This window comes from Bos indicus, chromosome 1 (genome assembly GCF_029378745.1).
Source record: "Bos indicus isolate NIAB-ARS_2022 breed Sahiwal x Tharparkar chromosome 1, NIAB-ARS_B.indTharparkar_mat_pri_1.0, whole genome shotgun sequence".
Taxonomy (NCBI): Eukaryota; Metazoa; Chordata; class Mammalia; order Artiodactyla; family Bovidae; genus Bos; species Bos indicus.
In genome coordinates, this window is record NC_091760.1 from 66563302 (window position 1) to 66586571 (window position 23270).

At 37.1% G+C, this 23270-nt stretch overlaps 1 protein-coding gene across 3 annotated transcripts in view; it reads right to left on the reverse strand.

Annotated features, from left to right (window-relative positions):
* Positions 1–543: 543 nt before the first annotated feature.
* Positions 544–23270, reverse strand: part of POLQ (DNA polymerase theta) — a 105775-nt gene continuing 83048 nt past the window's right edge. For all 3 annotated transcript variants that reach the window (XM_070788669.1, XM_019988416.2, XM_019988470.2), the window contains 6 exons: positions 21688–21872; positions 16772–16883; positions 11643–11767; positions 4511–4664; positions 2040–2155; positions 544–1554 (listed from right to left, as the gene is read on the reverse strand). In XM_070788669.1, the coding sequence (XP_070644770.1) occupies positions 1441–1554; positions 2040–2155; positions 4511–4664; positions 11643–11767; positions 16772–16883; positions 21688–21872 (806 nt within the window). In that variant the 3' untranslated portion in view covers positions 544–1440. The remainder of the gene's footprint in view (positions 1555–2039; positions 2156–4510; positions 4665–11642; positions 11768–16771; positions 16884–21687; positions 21873–23270) is intronic.

Sequence of the window (23270 nt, forward strand, 5' to 3'; positions counted from 1 at the left end):
AGGGCCTGTTTTTTAAGTTCAGCTGATAGGTCAAAAAGGATGAAGAAAACCACAAATGCAGAGCCATGACTGCAAAAAATGAGGTGGACATGACCCATACACCTCCACTCATATTTGAAGAACACTCACGTAAATAGACTGAGGTTTCTCTTGTGCTGGATTTTCAAGGCCACTAGATTACCAACAGCGCTACAGCTTTTCTAAGAAACATGGTACAGGTAAACATGGAAAAAACTCAAGAAATAATGATGTAACTTTCCTCTTACCTCTGTCATCTTCTGCCCACTTCCCCCAACCATCAAAATGTCTGAGGATCAATCATGTGCACTAATATCCAACTACTAATAGTGTATTACATTTTGCTTATAAAGCAACTGTCTTTTACAATTGTGATTAACAAACATCAAAAAGCCCTTTAATAACTGATTGAGAATATAATAAACACTTCCTGTTACACAGACATTGTGAGCAATTATAAAATAAGATACACAAGCTTCTGAAGCTTAGACCAAACACAATTTTAAAAACTGAACTGCTGGTATAAAGTCTGAAATAAATTAATTTTATTAACAGAAAAAAAAAGTTGGTTATTCAGCTCTGACTGGGATTATAAAGTACAATCTTTTATCATGAGTATTCTCACCATGCCACAGAGAAAGAGGCAGTAAGGGACTGATTAGAGGAAGTGTTATCTTCTCTGGCAGTGTTATCTTATAATGCAATATAAACATACGATCTTACAGATCAGAATACTTCTTGGAGAGGTGTAGCTTGTAGCTTGTTTTATAATACCTAAGTATTAGAAATATAGTCATTGTATGAATTACAAGAGGAAAAGGAAGAAGAAATGGCAATTCATGAAAATCCATACCTAGACTACATCCATATCAAGTCTTACCACGTTATAGAATTCTTAATTTACTTGCCAATGCTGTTTTAAAATACTACTTCAGTAGTCTTACACTCATATTGGATGAAAATCACACACATCACCTAACCCTGGTGGTTTATGTTAAACCAAATCCTTATCTGCCTCTAGCTCCTGCTGTATTTCAAGTGTCTGAATCCTGGTTGGGATGAAAATGCCCCTGAGGCAGAAATGTTTCTTCATGTTCAACCAGGCAGATTAGACCCAAAGTGCTAAGTACATAATTTCAAGCATGTGTTCTGAAACTGTTTAAAGCCACAGTAAACTATAAAAGGCAATTTCACAGATACTCTTTTTGAAAGTGAATATAAACATTAAACTCGATATTTTGCCTCGAGTAGTTTTTTTACATTATAGAGGATTAAAATCTGATGCACATTTTGCAACTCTCACTATAAAATTACTATCCTAAATTCATCAAGACTTGAGGGGGTTTCTATTTTCATAAAGTAGGTGAAAGGGCAATCTCTGTTCTTTCCTTGTGATTTTACCTATACCAGGCTTCCCTACAATCACACGTCAAAGTCCTTCAGCTCCCCCCAGCTGGCACCTATCCTCACTTTCACTCTCAGTTTCACAGACAGTTTTATGGCACTTTCCATTTCATTCTTGACAATCTGAGCTACCTACAAAAAAATAAAAAAAGAGGTTAACAAAGAAAACAAAACTAAAAAAAGAAAAAAAAAAAAAAGAAGGAAGAAAAAGAGGTTAACAAACTCTGGGCAAAGAATCTTTGCCAGCCCACCCACTGAGGTGATAAGGCCGACAGGAGCTCTTCACTCTAAGCCAGAAAAAAGCCAGCATCCCACACTAGTCTGCACTGAGGAATTGGAGCTCTGCCAGGTTTACTAGAATGCTCAGAGCTTTGAAAACCTCAGGGAAAGACTCCAAATTCTCATCTAACTTCTCACAGACAAAAATATTCCTGCATCATGAATTTCTTTTAAAATGGGTTTAAAGCTGAGCACTCTGAGCTCTTTCTCTGCCCTTAAGATTTCTACTTTTCTATAGCCATCCTGGGGCTAGAGAATGGTTCCAGAAATCTCATGTATCTTAGCCTGACCTAGTATCTTAGCTCTCTACAGAATGCATACAAACACTGCAAAAATACCTGAACAACGTCTTCTTCTGCCACTTCATATAAGAGTTCATCATGAAGCTGAAGGATAAAGAAGCCTCCTCTGATGGGGCAGAACATCCCTTGCAGTTTTTTCTTTGGCAACAATCCTAATCCATGAAAAAAGCAGCAAAACTGATCAGTAAATAGGTCACTGGGCTTTGGAGAAGTTTTTTTAAAAGAGAGATTTAAGAAATCTTGAGAAATTATAATTAAGAGAGTAAAACACATAAAATTTGGAACTATCAAGAAAAGAACTGCTTGCTGGTTGCCACCTAGCCCGCCTATCAGGTAAATTCAAATCTCCACTGACTTCCTCCCAGAAATGAGAACTCTAACAAAGATGTCAATAAATGGAGTTGACTGACACTCCCTGATGATGTCTTTTTCTGGCCAGAGTGTCATCATGGTAAAACTGGTCCCTAATTGGAGCACACACTCTAGACTAGGAATTCTAAACCCAGTGTCCAATTGTGGACTTCAGAGAACATACAAATTCCTGTAGAGACGATCTATACACTTTCAGCAGGTTCTCAAAGTAACTCATGAATACAAAAATGGTTAAAAATCTAGACTCAGTCACTATTTCCTAATTAGTGGGCCAAGTGGTTTAGATTATGCCCCTCTGATCACCAAAATAAGCTTCAACATTAATACTTTTGGAATAACACCCTTTCATCGTTTGCCCATTTCTCAGAGCAGTCCTTCCTTTCTGCCATCCAAATTTCCTTATTCTTCAGGAGAGCACAGAAACCATCTCCGTCAGTATCTGGTACTTCCCTCAGAGAACTCTTTAACTCCCACTACCTGCAGCCCAAATTTTCTCAGAGGTGGCTCTCACAGGGTAAGACAGCTAAGGCAGATGATGCATGGCAAGTTGCTTCTATACCAGGGCTGCAAAGGCTGTGCATGTTTGCCAGTTTTGCTTAAATCTGATCTGCCCCATTGGACTCCACTTTTCTTGCATCATTGGCTGTCTGGATGAGTTAGTTTTTCTGCATTCTGATCACTCTACCTCTGTCCTTTTTGATTTCCCTTGCTTTCTTCAGCTTCTGACACAGAATGCCATGGTCCTCCTGTTCCCTGTGAGGTCAGCTTCCTCAGGCTCAGCTTCCTTTGATCTCCCTGACCTACTACTGCCTTTAACTCAGCATTACACAATGAAGTCATTCTTAATGACATCTCCACATTGTCTTCCACTCATTCTAAAGCTTGATACTATCTATACCTTCATTTGGACACTGCATCATTCTGCTGTGAAAAGTCATGTAACTATTTCAGTCACATATCCTATCTTCCATTCCTTAGCAGATTTAAAATTCAAACATAGGTTGATAACTTTCCTCCTAAATTCTCCAAAGCACACAGTACAATGTTATTGCCCCAAATAAGTTTTGACCATATATCCTCTTTCTACAAATACAAAAGTGTGAATGTGTACATGTGTTCAAGGAAGGTCATGAACAGGAAACATGTTCCTTTTTTTGAATATCAATTGACCATAAATTTATAGTTTATTTCTGGACAGTTTCACTACTTTGTTTTATATATACACATACATATATATATATATATATATATATATATATATATATATATATATATAAAAATATACATACATATATACACATATTTTTTTAAGGTTTCTATGTAGAGACTTACAGTGCTAAAACCAGGATAATTGGTCACCCTTACTGCACACCTGAGAGAAGAAGTCTAAAAAAGGAAAATAACCTCTGAGTGTTATTAAGAGAATAATTTGACTTTGCAGATGCTTTGAAAGGGTCTCAGGGATCGTCTTCGGTTCACAGACCACACCTTAAATTAAAAAAGTGTTTCCAGGGAACTCCAAGGAGTATTTTCCTTTTATGATCTCCTTCTCTCATAAGTATACAGTAAGGTAAGGTGACCAATTATGCTGGTTTCAGCACTGGAAGTCCCACATCATGGGAAACCATCAGTCTCCCACAAACCGGGACATTTATCATCCTAGACTCTACAGAGGGTTTTCCATTCCAGAGGTTACAGAACAGGAAATATTGCTACAAATTGAATGCAAAAATATATAACAGAATCTGTCTTCTCTTAAGCCAGACACTAAAGAGATTTTCAGAAAAGTAAAATAGAGCCACTCATTACCAATTTTTTTTGTTCTGAAAAAAATGAATGTCATTATTTTCATAAAAACTATGTTACTTATGTTAACACATGGTGGGTTTATTATTATCTGTAAATGTTAATAAATATTTTTAAATTATCAGTTTTAATTTCTAATATGGTATATATTGGTAGATATAATGAACATAAACAAAAACTTTTTGAGATTCTTAATAATTCTAAGAGTGTAAAGACATCAAGAGACCAAAATGTTTGAGAACTGTTGAGAAATTAAGTAATCTTCCCTTTTCTTTTCTGATGTAACTAGTCTTACCATGTTATAACAGGGGCCACATTTATGAACAAACCTGTTCTTTCACTTTGGAGCAAACCCTCTCGATGACCATGGGATTTGAAAGTTGAGTGGAAGGTCTCTAACTGCTTCTGAATATTAACTGTGGCTATTTTGACAATATCAGCCGCCGAACCCTGGACTCTTGTGTTGATAGCCTGACGCTCAGCCTATAAAAAACAACAAGTAACAGGTACTCCATCAGATACACCAACATACTTTCATAACTGCTTTTAGTGTCCACAGATTAGTGCTCACATGTGCAACGAGACTGGAAATCTGGAACAGATGTAACCCAGGACATCAACTATAAGCTTCATCCTAAGATTAATAACTAGAATGATCCAGGGCCCTAGATTCTGGGCTGTCATTCAACATGAGGACAGACTAAACAGAAGAAGAAGGTCAGACTGCTTCAGTTTAGGTTTCAACACTCAGGAAGTAAAAACTACATTACACTTAAAATCTATCTATAAGTTCAAAATTATTTTTAAAAGTATTTTATCAATGTTCTAAACTTCACCTTAAAGAATCTATTCTTCAAAATACAATTCCTCTTAATCCTAAACAGACATAATTGGAATACCACTCTTTGTGATGAGAATTGGAATGTTTCAAAAATCCCCCACATCAGTGGCCTCTTAGTCCTACATAGAGTTTGGCCACAGCAAGCCTGCAGCCCTCTGGTATGAATCAGAGCTCTTTATGGGCTGCTGGAGCTAGTCATTAGCTGCTGGTGAAAATGCAGATCTTAAATCCCAAGGTATTAAGTTAGAACTTCCCTGAAACTACTGCTGCCATGAGCTTCTTGGCAGGCAACCACAGCTGCTAAAAGTGATCATCGTGGGGCTACAAGAACTGGGATCTAGGTCAATATTCAAGGTGTCATTGGTCTATGATTACCACTCCTGTTGTCCCCAGAAGGCTCAGAAGATGGGAAGGGTCTACTCACTGAAGGCATCTATGTAACTTGAGAGGTGTTCTCTAGTTCCCTGTCACCTGGGCTACACCCATCTCCGAGTATATTAAATACTGGTTAAAGAGATAGACTTAAAAAAAATTAATAACTTGTTTTGTCAAATGCTGATGAATCCATCCTAAACACACTCGGCTGTCACTGTTTTAAGAGGGACTGAATTTCAAAGTTCTACTGATTACTCCCTTTCTTAAAGCCATATGCCTTTGTGTAGTGGATTGTTATTATTGTGATAACTTGCTACCTTTCTCTGTGAAGTCCGGAGCCTCCATCCATTGCCATGTGATTCAAAGTGTTTTTCACTCTCACGGACTTAACTGGTTTTGGCCAATAAAATGTTAGCAAAACTTACATATAGCACATGTAAGGAGTTTTGGAAGCTATCTAACACCATCAGAAAAAGAAGGTTTATTCCAGATAGGGACTCTTCTTCATTTTGAATTTTAGAATGAAGAAAATGCAGAACACAGCCACAGTCAACCCAGAACCAAACTGTAACATGAATTAAAAATAAAGCCTCTTATTATAAGTCACTGAAATTCAGGGCTGAGTTTGTACTGTGACATAAGCAAATAAAACCAAAATATATACCTCATTCTCATGATACTGTATTTCCCTGAGACTATTCCAAAATAAGAAAACTTGGCAGTCTCAGCTTTGCGTCCCAGTCTCAGTCCCTTCTCATCACTAGTGCATTTTCACATACATTAAAAATACATAGCTTTCTGGTAATGGGAGATTATGTCATTAGGACCAACCCTCCCACTGATGATAACCAGAAAAGGTGGTCAGAAAATGCCTCTTTGAAACAATCAGACAGGAAAAAGGAAGTAAAGAATTACAGAACCTAAAAAACTAGGAGAGAAATGAAACCAAAGATGTGACCCTAGCTATGGAGGTCACCCTTTTTCCTAGGGAAATCAACAGATTGCCGAAGAGGCAGCTGAGATAAAAAGCTAAGCAGAACTTGATGGTCTTGAGGATTGATAACAAACATTTGGGCTCAGAGCCGAACAAGTAGGAGGAAGCCCAGTAAAGAGACAATACAATTGTTTTTATAGAAAACTAAGAAAAATAAAAGTCAATAGGAACAGACTACAGGAACACAAGTATGAGATGTATTAACTACATGCTATAAAGGAGTACGTCAAGGCTGTATATTGTTGCCCTTTTTATTTAACTTATATGCAGAGTACATCATGAGAAACGCTGGACTGGAAGAAGCACAAGCTGGAATCAAGACTGCCGGGAGAAATATCAATAACCGCAGATACGCAGATGACACCATCCTTATGGCAGAAAGTGAAGAGGAACTAAAAAGCCTCTTGATGAAAGTGAAAGTGGAAAGTGAAAAAGTTGGCTTAAAACTCAACATTCAGAAAACGAAGATCATGGCATCCGGTCCCATCACTTCATGGGAAATAGATGGGGAAACAGTGAAAACAGTGTCAGACTTTATTTTTCTGGGCTCCAAAATCACTACAGATGGTGACTGCAGCCACGAAATTAAAAGACGCTTACTCCTTGGAAGGAAAGTTATGACCAACCTAGATAGCATATTCAAAAGCAGAGACATTACTTTGCCAACAAAGGTTCGTCTAGTCAAGGCTATGGTTTTTCCTGTGGTCATGTATGGATGTGAGAGTTGGACTGTGAAGAAGGCTGAGCTCAGAAGAATTGATGCTTTTGAACTGTGGTGTTGGAGAAGACTCTTGAGAGTCCCTTGGACTGCAAGGAGATCCAGCCAGTCCATTCTGAAGGAGATCAGCCCTGGGATTTTTTTGGAAGGAATGATGCTAAAGCTGAAACTTCAATACTTTGGCCACCTCATGCAAAGAGTTGATTCATTGGAAAAGACTGATGATGGGAGGGATTGGGGGAGAGAGGAGAAGGGGACGACAGATGATGAGATGGCTGGATGGCATCACTGACTCAATGGACGTGAGTCTCAGTGAACTCTGGGAGTTGGTGATGGACAGGGAGGCCTGGCATGCTGCGATGCATGGGGTCACAAAGAGTCGGACATGACTGAGCGACTGATCTGATCTGATTATCAGACTTATTAGACTATAAAATGATCATGCTATCAAGAAAATACAAAACTGAATATTTCAGCACAGAATCAAATACACATAAGAGCAAAATAAAAACTCTACCACCAAAAATATTAAAATAATATAACTTAAAGCACTTAAACTGTGCTTTCTCTGTAGTTTGGTGTATGTGTGCAGTGGGGAGATAGTACTGACTTGGAAAGAGCATAAAAAGGCTTTCTGGGGTGCTGGAAAAGTTCTAGATCATTCCGAACTTAAAAGCTCAACAGTTGCAAATTAGGCAACTTAAAGATAAGCTAGAAGAAAATATCCATAATTAATCATGATGAAATATAAACATGGAAAATACCAACCAGAGGATATGAAAAGGAGGAATTAAAGACAAGTTTTAAAATTTTGTATTACAAGTTCCAGAAAGAGAGAAGAGATTTCAATGAAACAATGATTGAAGAAGAAATGGCTAAGAATTTTCCAAAATCAACAAAAGATCTCAAGGTACAGATTCAAGAAGTCCTAAAGCACACCAAAAAGGATCAATTAACACACATCCAGACACAAAGGTACATGAGGTGAGGAAAAAAAAAAAAAAACGCAAACTTAAGTACATCACAGAATACCTGCTGGAAACCACAAGGAAAGAAAAATACTGTATTGAAAGCAACCTAAAGAAAAAAAGGCAGATTACATTTAAAGAAGAAACAGACCAGGGTGGGCCAGTTACAGCCTACAGGTCAAGTCTGGCCTATCACTTGTTTCTGTAAATGAAGTTTTCCTGGAAGCCTGTGTCTATGACTGCATCTGCATTAGTAAAGTAGAGTTGAGTAGTTGTGATGGAGACTCTATGGCCTACAAGTACATATATAAGAGAACTAACTTTTTCTGACACAGCACTATTAAAAACCTAAAGGGAAGTTCTACTTACTGGTAAAACGTTTAAAATTTCCCTCTGAGATCTGAAAAGTGGCAAAGATGTTCACTATCACTAATTCTATTCAACACTGTACTACCTAGTAAGTCAAGCAAAAGTTAAAAGAAGAATAAGACTTGGAAAGGTGGTTAAAAAACTATTTGGGGGAGGGGCAAGTAATAACTGTGCAGACAGAATACCTGAAAGTATCTACAGATAACATTTTGGAATTAACAAGTAATATTTGCAAGGTTTCTAGACAAAAAAACAATAAAGACAATTATCTTTCTATACTAGCAGCAAAGGGTTAAAAAATGTAAAAAGGGAAGGAAAAGAATTTTTAAAGATACCATTCACAAGAGTATTAAATTTTGCAAATATCTAGCTATAAACTTAATAAAAACCTTGTAAGATTTCTTCCCCAAAACTATACATCACTTTGAGAGAATTTTAAAAGACCTAAGTAAATGGGCATGTATAACATGTTTATCAACTGGAAAACTCAAATTTATAAATACATCTCTTAATCCCATCTATGAACTCAAAGCAACAGCAATTAAAAAATCCCAACAGGGTTTTGTTTTTGTATGGAAATTCACAAGCTGCTTCTATGTAGAATTTATATGAAAATGCAGAAAATCCAAGAATAGGCAAATATTCTTGGGGGGGCAGGCAGAGGGTAAAAAGCAAGTTGGAAAACCTACTTTACCATATATCAAAACATCTTATAAAGTAGCTGTATAACTAAGGCAGTATGGAGGCTTAATTGCTCAGTCGTGTCCAACTCTCTGTGACCCCACGGACTGAAGCCTGTCAGGCTCCTCTGTCCACGGGATTCCCCACGCAAAAAGAGTGGAATGCGTTGCCATTTCCTACTCTAGGAGATCTTCCCAACCCAGGGACTGAATCTACTTTTCTTGCATCTCCTGCATTGGCAGGCAGATTCTTTACCACTGTGCCACCTGGGAAGACAATATGGCACTGCTTAGAGGATGAGTAAATACAAAATACCAAAACGATGTGTCCAGAAATCGACACATCCATATTTGTAGATTTAATTTTTGGCAAAGGTGACTTTGCAGAGCAGGGGTGAGGTGAGTGAGGTGGGTGAGGTGGGGAAGGAAACAGTCTTTTCAATAACAGCTTGTACAACTGTAGGGGTAGGGAGAAAACTTGACCCTCAATTTCGCTAAATGTATAACAATCAATTCCTAGTTGATTGTAGACATAAATTTAAAAGTCAGAACCAAAAACGTCTACAGAATTGACATTGGGGTAGAGAAACCTTTCTTTAATAGGTCATAGAAAGCACTACAATAATACAAAAGAACGATAAATCCATGTAAGCAAAAGATTCATATCTGGAATATAAATGTAAAAGTGAAAGTGAAAGCGAAGTCACTCAGTCATGTCCGAGTCTTTGCGATCCTATGGACTGTTGCCTACCAGGCTCATCCGTCCATGGGATTTTCCAGGCAAGAATACTGGAGTGGGTTGTCATTTCCTTCTCCAGGGGATCTTCCCGACCCAGGGATCAAACAAGGGTCTCCCACATTGCAGGCAGACGCTTTATTACCCTCTGAGCCACCAGCGAGTAGTGAAGTCACTCAATCGTGTCTGACTCTGCGACCCCGTGGACTGTAGTCCACCAGGCTCCTCTGTCCATGGGATTCTCCAGGCAAGAATACTGGAGTGGGTTGCCATTTCCTTCTCCAGGGGATCTTCCTGACCCAGGGATCGAACCCAGGTCTCCCGCATTGCAGGCAGATGCTTTAACCTCTGAGCCACCAGGAAAGTCCCTTATAAATGGAAGGACTCTCATAAATCAATTAAAGGACAGCCAACTCAAAAACAAAAAGACTTGCACAGATACTTCACAAAAAGTTATCCAAGTGGCCAATAAACATATAAAAAATGAAGTTCAACATCACTAGTCATCAGGGAAAAAGCAAATTAAAAGCACAATGAGGTACCAAGATTCAGATACCAGAATGGCTAAAATCAAAAAGACCAACGATTTCAAGTAATAGCCTGCCTTTAAAAGCGTTCGAATAGCTGCTTTCATGTGACCAGCAGAAAATTATCTATGCCCAAGTGACAACTCAAATTCTCCACTTCTATCAGATTGGCTTTTAGCCAACCCTTACCCAAACTTTTATTCATTTGTGATTATCTTTTTTTCTCATGCCCAGCAATCTAACCTTTAGTCTTCAGGCATCTGTTCAAGTCCTACCTCCTCCAGGAGCCTAGATCATTGACTATACATATATGTGTTTGCTTTATCTCTTCCAATATATTTCAAGACTTACTTTCCCTAGTGCATCAACTACAGTGAGTATAGTTGTAAATATGGTAAAAGTCTGGGAAATACCTGAGGTCTAGTATGTGGATATTCGGGAAGCGAGAGAGTGAAGAAGTAACAAAAACCCAATTATTCCTCCATAGTTCCTAAGAGCATTACTGCTCTGAGAGGGTGTAGCTCAAGACAGAAGTTTAGCAATTTGGCGGTTGGATATTTTCATTACATACAATGTGTAGTGGGCAATGACACATCAAAGTATGGGGTAAGGGCAAAATACAACCAGTTAAAACAGGAAGCTTTGGACTATAACAGGAACTTAAATGCTAAAATACATGGAATACTTTTATGGATCCCAATGATTTCACAAAGAGATTTTGGTCATAATTAGAGTAAATATCATCAATAAATCTTTTAAATGATATTAAAAATAGCATTTTTAAATATTTTGGGTATCCTAGTAACCTCTGATGAGCCAGTATTTTTTAAATAAAATAAACAAAAGGATTGAACAAAAAAATTCCACAATTCAGTGACTGGCTAATCTCTGAAGACACTGGCAATCTGGTGTGATATGACAAATTAGTATATGATATCTGAAACAAAGAACAATTAGCAAGTGTAAGAATTAAGTGTATATATAACTTATTACCAAAGCTAATAAATAACTGCCTTACTAAAACAGAACACCTTAAATTGGAATATTATTAAGTGAACATATTTACATCAGTCTCCTAAAGACAGTGGTCAGCAAATACGGGCATATACCGTCACTTCAGAAGTCCTTAATGAAACAGAAGATCCAATTCACATGCTAGTCTCTAAAAGAGACATTAGCAGGGTTCAGTCTTTGCTGCAAAAGTATATGTCATTAAAATATTAAGTTAAAAATCCAGAGAAATTTCAACATACATGAGCTTTATGATAAGGGTTGTTGTCTTTGATTCCTGGTAAATATCTACGCCTTCCCAAAATGGTCTGAACAAATCCATCTCTTTTACAGTTCTTCACGGTCTCTCTCATGAAATGACTAATCCCTACAAAGAAAATAAAGAAATAATTACAATCAACATCCATCCTTTATCTCACTCACTAGTTTCAATACAGTGAAACAAACCAAAACTTGACAATGATTAACACTAACATCACAGCATCAAAATTTTGCATGTAAACCTTCATTCACTTTTTCTTCCAGTTCTACTGAGAATTAACTGACATACACCATTGTGCAGCATGACAGCTTGCTTTACATGTATTTGAAAAAGTGCTTGCTTAGACGGCATGTATACATAGACTGTGAAATGATTACCACAATAGGTTTAATTAACACTCATCATCTCATATAGCTTAGACACTAAAAGGACTTTAGAAATGACATTAATCTCTTTGTTTTTTAACCACCACCACCAACAAAAAATACAAACTAAGCTCTAGAATGACAGAGCAGGTACTAAAACCTAGGCGGTTTTATTATAGGACCTTAAGACTATTCCATGCTACTTTCACAGGGTTCTGTTCTTTGATCACATTAATCCTCTTTCACTCTGATTTTACAATTTCCAGGCTTGGGTTTCCCTGGTGGCTCACACAGTAAAGAATCTGAGTGCAATGCAGGAAACCCAAGTTCAATTCCTGGGATGGGAAGAACCCTTGGAGAAGGGAATGGCTACCCACTCCAGTATTCTTGCCTGGACAATTCCATGGACAAAGGAGCCTGGCAGGCTACAGTCCATGGGGTTGCAAAGAGTTGAACACGACCCAGCAACTTACACTTTCACTTTTCAGACTTAATACATTCCAACAGCTCCTTGTTACCATCTATGCTATGATTCAAATAAGACCTAACTGAAACTAATGCATGAGTTATAACATTTCCTTAGAAATATATACTATTCCTTAAAATTAAAAGACTATTCCCTACGCCAGAATTCATCCTTTTCCACTTTTAGGTCTTCAAATTCTTTGCTCCAGGTAGGCCAATCTCCTCATTGCTCACTGAGCTAGAAAAGTTCTTCTCTTCTGAAATATTCTATTTCTATACTCTTTAAAACACATTCAGGTATAGAGAATGCCAATCTATCTAAATTCTCATGTGCTCTTTCTGCTTTCTCTCAGCTCTGCTCATCCTAAGTAATAAACACTAATACTTCCCAATTAAAACCCCTTTTAAAGACTTCTGTTGTGTGGGTGGCACAGATTGTGGCTGACAGGAAGGTGAGAAAACCCAGCAAGTGAGGCTGTTGGTGATATCTGACCACTACCACAGAAATTTCAGAAAGCAATCAGACTCTCATCTTCTTCTCTAGAAGAATTACTGTGATATAGCTGAAAGAGCAAAAAGGATGAGATTTAAAAGACTGCACTTCTACAAATTCTTTTACCTGACTCCTGCAGGAGGCCTTCAAATATTCAGACTGCAAGAACTACTTTAAAAAGCAATCAATGCTGAGGTATATACAATAAGCACTTTAATAAATGTATATACCTTTGTAAAAACCACTACAAGATACAAAACATTTTAATCAACTTCACAGCCAGCTCCCCATTATCAGCCTCAAACACTCATGGACCTACTTTAATACACCTTATCTTTTTCATGTTCTTGAATTTCATAAAAATTGAATTTCACTGTATGTTCTCTCACTTATCTCTGCCTTCTCTTGCTAAGTAGCATTCCACTACAGAGACATGCCAAAATTTGTTTATCCATAATCCTGCTGACAGATAATTTGTTCCTGTTAAAATGGAGATAGTAGGCCCAAAATGAAGTCACTTAGGCCAAATCCTATGTCAGCAGACCAAGACATAATACCTAACCTGACTTCAGTCTCAACACCCCCAGGAGTAAAATCTTTAACCATTCAATCTGAATTACATGGTCAGCTTTAGTGAAGTTATCTGTCCAATAGGCCCTTAGGAGGGGGACCTTGCCTGAAACAATACTACATTCTTTGCTAATAATTTCCTTCAACTGCCTACCCCATTTCTACCTTTAAAAAACTTTTTTACAGCTCAGTGCAGTTCCTTTCTATTGCTAGGTAGGATGTTGCTCAATTCGTGAATCATGGAATAAAACCAATTTGATCTTTAAATTTACTCAGTTGATAAAGAGAAATGGAGTAATAGATACAGAGAACAAACAGGTTGTTACCAGCGGGGGGAGAATGGGGAGGAGAGAAACAGGTGTAGGAGATTAAGAGACACAAACTTTCAGTTACAAGACACGTGTTATAAGTATGAAATGTTACTGAATTAAATAATTCAATAATTAAATAGTTATTGAATACAGTCAATAACTATTTAATATCTTTGCATGGTGATAGATGGGCAACTAGAATTATCATGGTGACCATTCAAAATGTGTAGAACTATCAGATCACTGCTGTATACCAGGAACTAACATAGTTTGCAGGTCAATTATTTTTCAAAAACAAACTCATAGAAAAAGAGATTTAGATTTGTGGCTATAAGAGGTGGGAAACAGGAGAAGGAACAGGTGAAGGTGGTCAAAAGATGCAAACTTCCAGTTATAAATAAATACTAGGAATGAAATGTACAACACAATAAAACTAATACTGCAGAATGTTACATATGAAAACTGTTAAGAGAGCAAATACTGAGACTGTCACCACAAGGAAAAAATCTTTTCTCCTATTTCTTTAATGTCATATCAATATGAAAAGACAGTTGCTCACTAAATCTATGTGGTAATCATTTCAGGATGTATTTAAATCAAATGATTATGCTGTACACCTTTTATAAAGTGCTGTGTGTCAATTACAGTTCAATAAAACTGAGGAAATTTTAATTTATTCACTTGGATTTTTGTTGTTTAACATTTCCAGTCTTTGGCTGTTATAAATAAAACTGCTATAACACTCACATATAAGTCTTTCCTAGGACATATGTTTTCATTTTTCTTGGGAAAACATCCAATAGTAGAACCGCAGAATCATATAGTTAAAGGTATGTTTAACTTCAAATGAAAGAGCCTTACTGTTTTCCAAAGTGGTTGCATCATTTTACAACCAGTCAGCAATGTAAAAGAGACACAATTTAAAAAAATGTTAGCATTCTAATGTTTCTGTAATGGTATCTCTTTGTGGTTTTAATTTGCTTTTCCCTGAGGACTAATGATGATAACACTTGATGTAGTTATTCAAATATTTTCTTTTGTAAAGTATAGGTTCAAATCTTTCAAACTTTATTTTTTTTTCAAACTTTATTTTATGCATTATTTACCTTCTTAGTTGAGTTGTCAGATTTCTTTATATATTCTGGACACAAGTCCTTTGTTAGATAATAGGAACTGTAAATATTTCTTCTCAGTCCATCACCTGCCTTGTATTTTCTTAATGGTACCTTTTATCAGTATTTATTTTTTATCGTTAATTCAGTATTATCATTACCTAAGAAACTGGTGTCTACCTCAATGTCCACAAAGCTCCTCTCCCTTTTCTTCTGGAAGATTGATAGTTCTAGTTTTTACTTTCATGTTAATGTTTCATATCAAATTACTTTTTGAATATAGTATAAGATAAAAGTAGAAGTTCATCTTTTTTCCATACTGGTATCCAGCTGTTCTAGCACTTGGTTGACAGACCATCTTTCCTCCATTGAATTACCACAGCAACTCTGCTGAAAATCAATTCACCGTGCACATATAGACATATTTCTGGATACTCTTGTGTTTCATTGTTCCCTAAAACTTCCCTTAGGCCTATTCTTGATTACTGTAGTTTTAAATAAATTTTGAAACCAAGGAGAGTAAGTACTCAACACTGTACCTTTCCCTGCCAAAACTATTTTAGTTATTCCAGACCCTCTGAATTTCCATGTAAGTTTAGAATCAGCTTGTCAAATTCGACACAAAGTCAAGATATTTTGACTGGGAATGCACTGAATCTATACAAAAATTTACAGAGAACTGTCATCATAACAATATGGTGCCTTCTAGTAAAGTAACATGGTGAACCTCACATTTACTTAAGTACTCCTCAATTTCTCTTAAACCTCAAAGGATTGCTTTTGGGTTCTCAATAAAGTCTTGCACATACTCTATTATTTTATCCTAAGTATTTCATGTTTTTGATGTTACTGTAAATGATTTTATTTTTACTTCATTCACTGTTTATTGATAGTATATAAAAATAACTGACTTCCTGTGCTAAACTTAAGTTATTTGTTATAGTAGTTGCTTTTGTAGAATTCACATGATTTTCTATGTACAAGATAATGTCAAGTGAATAAGGCTTCTTTTTGGGGATTGGGGACAGAGTTGATTACAAAGGGACGTAAAAGAGCCTTTTGAGATGACGGGGGAATGACTCTGTATCTTAGTTGTAGCATAGATTATACGACTGTGAGCATCTCTCAAAATTCATAGAACTCAAAATTCAGAGGTGAATTTTACTGTATACAAATTACCTCAATATACTGGTAAAGAAGAGAGAATTTAAAATGATGATATTCAAACTGCTCTATAAAAGCAATTGTTCTGTCTTAGTTTATGGTATATTTAATCAATGGTTTACTATTTCAGTAGTAGTAATAGTAGTGTTAGTCACTCAGTTGTGTCCGACTCTTTGCGACCTCATGGACTGTGGCCCTCCAGGCTCCTCTGTCCATGGGATTCTCCAGGAAAAAATACTGGAGTGGATTGCCATTCCTTTCTCCAGAGGATCTTCCCAACCCAGGGCTCAAACCCAGGTCTACTGCACTGCAGGCAGATTCTTTACCATCTGAGCTACAGGGAAGATCCTAAAGCATAGGACAATCCCTAGATTTTTAAGATTTCCGCAGTGACACAGTAGTATATATATCAACTTCATTTTGCTATTCCATTTCTGTCCCTACTTTTATGAAAAAAGTACATCTTTGTAAATAATGATAAGTAAAGTTACTGATGTTTAATTAATAATGCTTGATGAAAACTTCTGTCAATAGAAAATTCTGTAACACAAACTTTAAAAAATATAATATGGAAACAGAGTTGAGAAGAATAGTATCTAGAAGATAATTAACACTCAGTACTTCCTTACCCGTGTATCTGGATTTGAAGGAGTCAATGTAGCAAGCAGCATCGTTTTCTTTAATACCCATCTGCTCTCCCAAAGACTTAGCTCCCATTCCATAAATGATTCCATAGCAAATCTGAAAGGAACTCATCACACTCAGTATGTAAATTACAGTTCAAAATCACATAAAATGCAAACCTAAGAAGTTCATTAGGATAGAAATTTGGTAAATTTTTCATAGTAAGTCAAAGGAAGGGCTAGATTTGCTTTCATGAGTTAGATCCATAGAAGCTGGTATCCAGTGAACGCCTCTTCTGCCTTTTAGCAATACATTTTGAGGTGGGGAAGAAGAAAAGAAGGGGCAGAATATGAATGAGTATGAGTGTGTGTGTGTGTTAAAAAAACAATGTTAGTGATTTAAAAGGGAAGATTTATTTTTGGCTATCATTTTTCCAGAAGTCTTCAAGGCAGCTTCCAAATCCTCATAATACTTCATTAACTGCTGCTTATGGAGAAGGGAATGGCAACCCACTTCGGTATTCTTGCCTGGAGAATTTCATGGACAGAGGAGCCTAGTGGGCTACAGTCCATGGAGTCAACTAACACTACTACTACTACTACTGGCTTCCCTCAAGGCTTTTTCTGACACCAGTACAGTGGGGACAAAGACATGTACTGTTGGAGGAAAGAGCCAATTCTGATTCCATGATGGATCTGTTTATTTGACTTTACCCTTTGTTTTTCATTACTTTTGTTATTATAATCATATATAATAACCTGCCAGGGACCTGTCCCTCTGCCTGAAGAGATTAATACAGCCTCTCCATAAAGGCCTGCCTCAGGGAACCTTGTTGCTCTGCTTGAAGATATTAATACATTCCCTCCTTGAGGGTGGCCATTCCTGGGGATATTTGCAAGATAATGGTCTTTACTTCAACTCCTCCCCTTCTCTGTTCTATAAAAGAACCTGGGATCCAGACTCCCCCCAAGATGGTTATTTTGAGACTTAGTCTGCCATCTTCTAAGTCAACCAGCTTTCTGAATAAAATCATATTCCTTACCTAAAAAAAAAAAACCACAAAAACCTGTTGCTTAAGGAAATGCCTAGAAGTCAGAAAAGAGAAGTATTATAAACATTGCTCTCCTCATCTTTGAATGGGACTAAAAAAGCAGAAAGAATAGATTATAAGGGTTCATAATAAGGAGGATGTCTTTGGAAATAAATATCCTCTTCATCTCACAGCCACCTGAAATCCCACAACTGCAGAATTCATTTGGGTTAAATACAAACTCCAGAGAAAATTTTGAGAGTAGTGTAGGAAAATGGTCTAAATAGGTCAAAAAAACAAACTAATTTAATAATAAGTATTGCATGGGTTCAAATCCTAGTTCCACTGTTTAAAAGAGGCCTTGCACAAGCTATCTCGTATCTCCATTTCTTCAAGTAGAGAATGAGGATAGTGTCAACTACAAATTGGTACTTGCCAAGCGCATTGCCAACAACTGAACAAGGGTGTTTGCCACCTGCCCCTATGGAAATTAAAGCCTATGTTGCTACAGCTGTCAACATCCCTTGAGAGAGTTCAAGGTAGAGAGAGGCATTCTGTGCTCCAGCAAATCTGGTGGGACAGGTCTTTAGATAGTTAGATGTTTTTATGAACAGATTTTAAGAATCGATGCTTTTGAACTGTGGTGTTGGAGAAGACTCTTGAGAGTCCCTTGGACTGCAAAGAGGTCCAACCAGTCCATCCTAAAGGAGATCAGTCCTGGGTGTTCATTGGAAGGACTGATGCTAAAGGTGAAACTCTAATACTTTGGCCACCTCATGAAAAGAGCTGACTCACTGGAAAAGACCCTGATGCTGGGAGGGATTAGGGGCAGGAGAAGGGGATGACAGAGGATAAGATGGCTCAATGGCATCACCGACTCAATGGACATGAGTTTGAGTGAACTCCGGGAGTTGGTGATGGACAGGGAGGCCTGGCGTGCTGCGATTCATGGGGTCGCAAAGAGTTGGACACAACTGAGCAACTGAACTGAATTTTATGATCTCAATCCTTGCATCTCCCCATATCTAGAAAAGCACTAAATCCCTTCATGGTGACATACCCTAGTAACTAGCAGAAAACCGTTTGTAAAATGAGTGCTTAACGGTATTGAACTCCACCTTCACCAAAAACTTACATATTGACATTCCTCCCACTACCTATTTGGAGCAGTCTCTCAGAGCTATCTGAGGTACTGCCTCCTGGGTGGCAGTCCTCATTTTGCCCCAAATAAAACTTAACTCACAACTCTCCAAGTTGTGCATCTGTTTTTAGTTGACAATAGTAATACCTACATCAGGAGATTGTTAGGATTGTGCTAAGGAGCTTCAGTTGTGTCCAACTCTGCAATCCTATAGACTATAGCCCACCAGGTCCCTCTGTCCATGGGATTCCCAGGCAAAAATACTTGAGTGGGTTGCCATGCCCTCCTCCAGGGTGTTAAGATTAGATGAGTTATTATACACATATGTTTAGGACACCATCTGACACAAAGCAAGTTCTATATAAATATTGGTAAATAAAATTTAAAAAGAAAAATTGCAAAAAAAGGATTATCAAAATTTCAAAATACTTTTTCTTTAAACATCACATTTAGAATGGTTTTATTCCCTCCTATTTTCTTTTTAGTCTTTTTACACTTTCTAACTCAGATATCGCTTAGCTGATAACCTTGGCAATGCTGAGATCCAGATTAGATGGTTAAGTGCCTGGTGATTCAAGAACAACAACAACAAAAATATGATATAGGATAAATACTATTAAATCATGCAAGAACTTACTAAATAGAGGCAGCTATTTAGCATCAGTGTATGCATGTTTAGATAATGGGGTCAGAATGTCTAAGTTCTGGTATTCTGAACTTATCCTGGCTCTACCACTGATAGCTATGTTAAGCAAACTACTATTAATAGCATAACTCCAGAAAGAATGAAGTGACGGAGCCAAAGCAAAAACAACACCCAGTTGTGGATGTGACTGGTGATGGAAGTAAAGTCCGATGATATAAAGAGCAATACTGCATAGGAATCTGGAATGTTAGGTCCACGAATCAAGGTAAATTGGAAATGATCAAACAGGAGATAGAGTGAACATCGACATTTTAGGAATCAGTGAACTAAAATGGACTTGAATGGGTGAATTAACTCAGATGACCATTATATCTACTACTGTGGGCAAGAATCCCTTAGAAGAAATGGACTAGCCATCACGGTCAACAAAAGAGTCCGAAATGCAGTACTTGGATGCAATCTCAAAAAGAACAGAATGATCTGTTTGTTTCCAAGGTAAACCATTCAATATCACAGTAATCCAAGTCTATGCCCCAACCAGTTATGCTGAAGAAGCTGAAGTTGAACAGTTCTATGAAGACCTACAAGACCTTCTAGAACTAACACCTAAAAAAGATGTCCTTTTCATTATAGGGGACTGGAATGCAAAAGTAGGAAGTCAAGAAACACCTGGAGTAATGGGCAAATTTGGCCTTGGACTACAGAATGAAGCAGGTCAAAGGCTAATAGAGGTTTGCGAAGAGAACTCACTGGTCATAGCAAACACCCTCTTCCAACAACACAAGACAAGACTCTACACATGGACATCACCAGATGGTCAATACAAAAATCAAATTGATTATATTCTTTGCAGCCAAAAATGGAAAAGCTCAATACAGTCAGCAAAAACAAGACCCGGAGCTGACTACAGCTTAGATCATGAACTCCTTATTGCCAAATTCAGACTGAAATTGAAGAAAGTGGGGAAAACCACCAGAATTCCCATAGGTCATGTGGTAAGGAAGTATGGTGTTAATTCAGGCTAGGAAATGGTGTGAATGTGGCCTTTCATTTCCCTGTGCCCAACAGTCAAACAGGAACAGGAACTAATATGGGCTTACATGAAAGGTCCAAGGGCAGTATGAAATTTCACAAGCAGATCAGCCAACCATCAATGGTCTCAAAATACTAAAAAGCTAATAGTTATTGACTATAATCCACAGTTCAGCAATATATATTTTTCAAAAAACATTCAGAGAGCACCTTTCTATAAAAAGCACCATGGCTTTCTGTGTGAATACAGAAAGACAAATATATGTGTGCTTACAGGCTAGAGATTTGAAACACACACACACACACACACACACACACACACATACAATATCTACCATCACCACCACCATAATATCACTAATGTATATGGCCTTCCCAATACTAAGTAGCTTCAGACTGTTAGGTAGGTAGAATAGGAAAAGGAGTCCAAAATGGCAGTGGCTAAAAGACAAAGAAGGGAAAATAGAACAAAGGAAGGTCGGAGGACCGGAGTGAGGACCTCAGGTAAAATAAACAACACTCCTGGCTGGCCCAATTTACATAGGACAGGCCCAGGGAGAGAAAAACATATAAAAAGAGGAGCCAAAGCTAGCTCTCTCTCTCCCGCATGCTGGAGCGCTCTTCTCTTCGCGTCTGGATCGACGTGCCCTCATGCCTCGAAGATGGATTTTCCTGCTATCTTCTTAATAAAATAGAGCTGTATAACACTGATTTGTCTAAGAGCTATCACATGGTCCTTTCGAGACCTGAGAGCTATAACATAGTCTATCCAAGACCCAGGAGCTGTGACATGGTGAGGGGGCTTTAATGTCCGTCATTCCAAATCTTTGTTGTGACGAGACAAAAACTGAGGAACATACACTCACGTGACAAGACTAAGTCTATTGGATTTTTTATATTGACTCTACAAAGGAATATATGAATATCATGAGACAGGCTCAGATGAATGTCATGAAAAATCCAAACAGGGAGAAATCATTTCTCAAATGCAAATGATTGAGGCAGTTTAAAAAATTTTTTGCATCAGTAAAAATTCTCTCCATTTCTGTTAAGTATGTTCACTAAAGATTACCTGCTTTGCTTGTTGCCTCAGATTATCCCCAACAGACTCTGGCTCAATCATCTTCCATTCAGCTGCAATACTCCTGAAAACATCAGCTCCAGTGTTTAGCACTTGAATGAGACGACGATCGTGGGATAAATGAGCCAAGATCCTCAGCTCAAGTTGAGAATAATCAGCCGCTAATATTAAACCACCTGAAACAAATGATTTTGGAAAAGTTGGCACAAAGACAAAACCAACTTTTATAGTACTGAACAGGATGACAGAAATTCAGTTCCAACAAAGAACCTTGAGATCATGCATCCAAAAGCTAAAATCTTGCTCTTAATTTGACTCAGTTCAATTCTGTAACATGTAAGAATTTTTCTGCTTGGCTTTCAAAGGTACGTAATACATATAAAGCTACCTTTGACCTCTGCCCCTCAACCACTGTGGTAGTGCTTTCCTCAGTGTTCCTATAACACTGACATATGTGTCAGAGAGGTTCTTTCATGCCTCCCCCACGTAACACTTAGCTACTAGGGACAGGATACTTAATCTTCCTTTGCATTCTATAGAAATACTCAGCTCCTGGTACCTAACAGGTCAGAACAAATGGATGTTAATTGAATGAATGAATGAGTAAATAAAGAAACTGGTTCCTAATGTGTGCGCATCTTAAGGGAGCAGGAAAGTCGTTCAACAAAAAACAAGTCAGGTGGTCTGTATGTTCAGAAGAGTTATTAAGGGGATTCAAATTATTTATTTATGGACTAGAAATTTATCTATGGCAAAAAACAAAATAAAGAAAAGCCAGGTTAAAGAAAAATTAGAAAAATATTTGCAAATGATACCACAAAGGACTCATTACTATATTACAAAAAAGGTACAATCAAGAACAAAATATAAATGAGCAGTTCACAGAAATAAAAACAAAAGAACCTTAAGCATATTAAAGAATGCTTAATTTCATTGACAATAAAAGAAATGCTAATTAAATCTACAATAATAATTTTTTTCTACTTATATTGCAAAAATCCAGAGGTTGGACAGCACATTCTGTGGCAAGGCTGTGAAGAAAGAAACATTCATATATTGTTACTGGGAAGTAAATGGTAACTGTGCCCCACCCCCCCAAATAACTACACAGCAAGTTTACAATAGTTATAGGAGCTAAACCTATTGCAAGAAAAGGGAAATGGAAAAAACATCCGTAATGTAAATTATGGATAAAGTGGTATAAAATTATTAGAAGCTAGTCTGTGATGTGATGCATATTGTAAACTCCAAAGTATCTAAGATACAGAATTTAAAAGAAATAAAACAATAATAAAAAGTCATTTACAGTTTTTAAAGAAGAATAAAGAACAGATAGAACAAAATACAAATGACAAGACAATAGACTTAAATCCAACCATACATCAACACTTACTCTAGATAGTTAACTAAACAGTGTATTCAACTGGCAGATATTTTCAGGTTAAATCCACATACATTTAAATTATCATAATTTTTAAATTTTAAACAAAAGCAGTATAAAATACTGTTGTGTTAAACACAATCTTATTACTAAAGAATAAATACATACTATGAAATATTATTCAGCCTTAAAA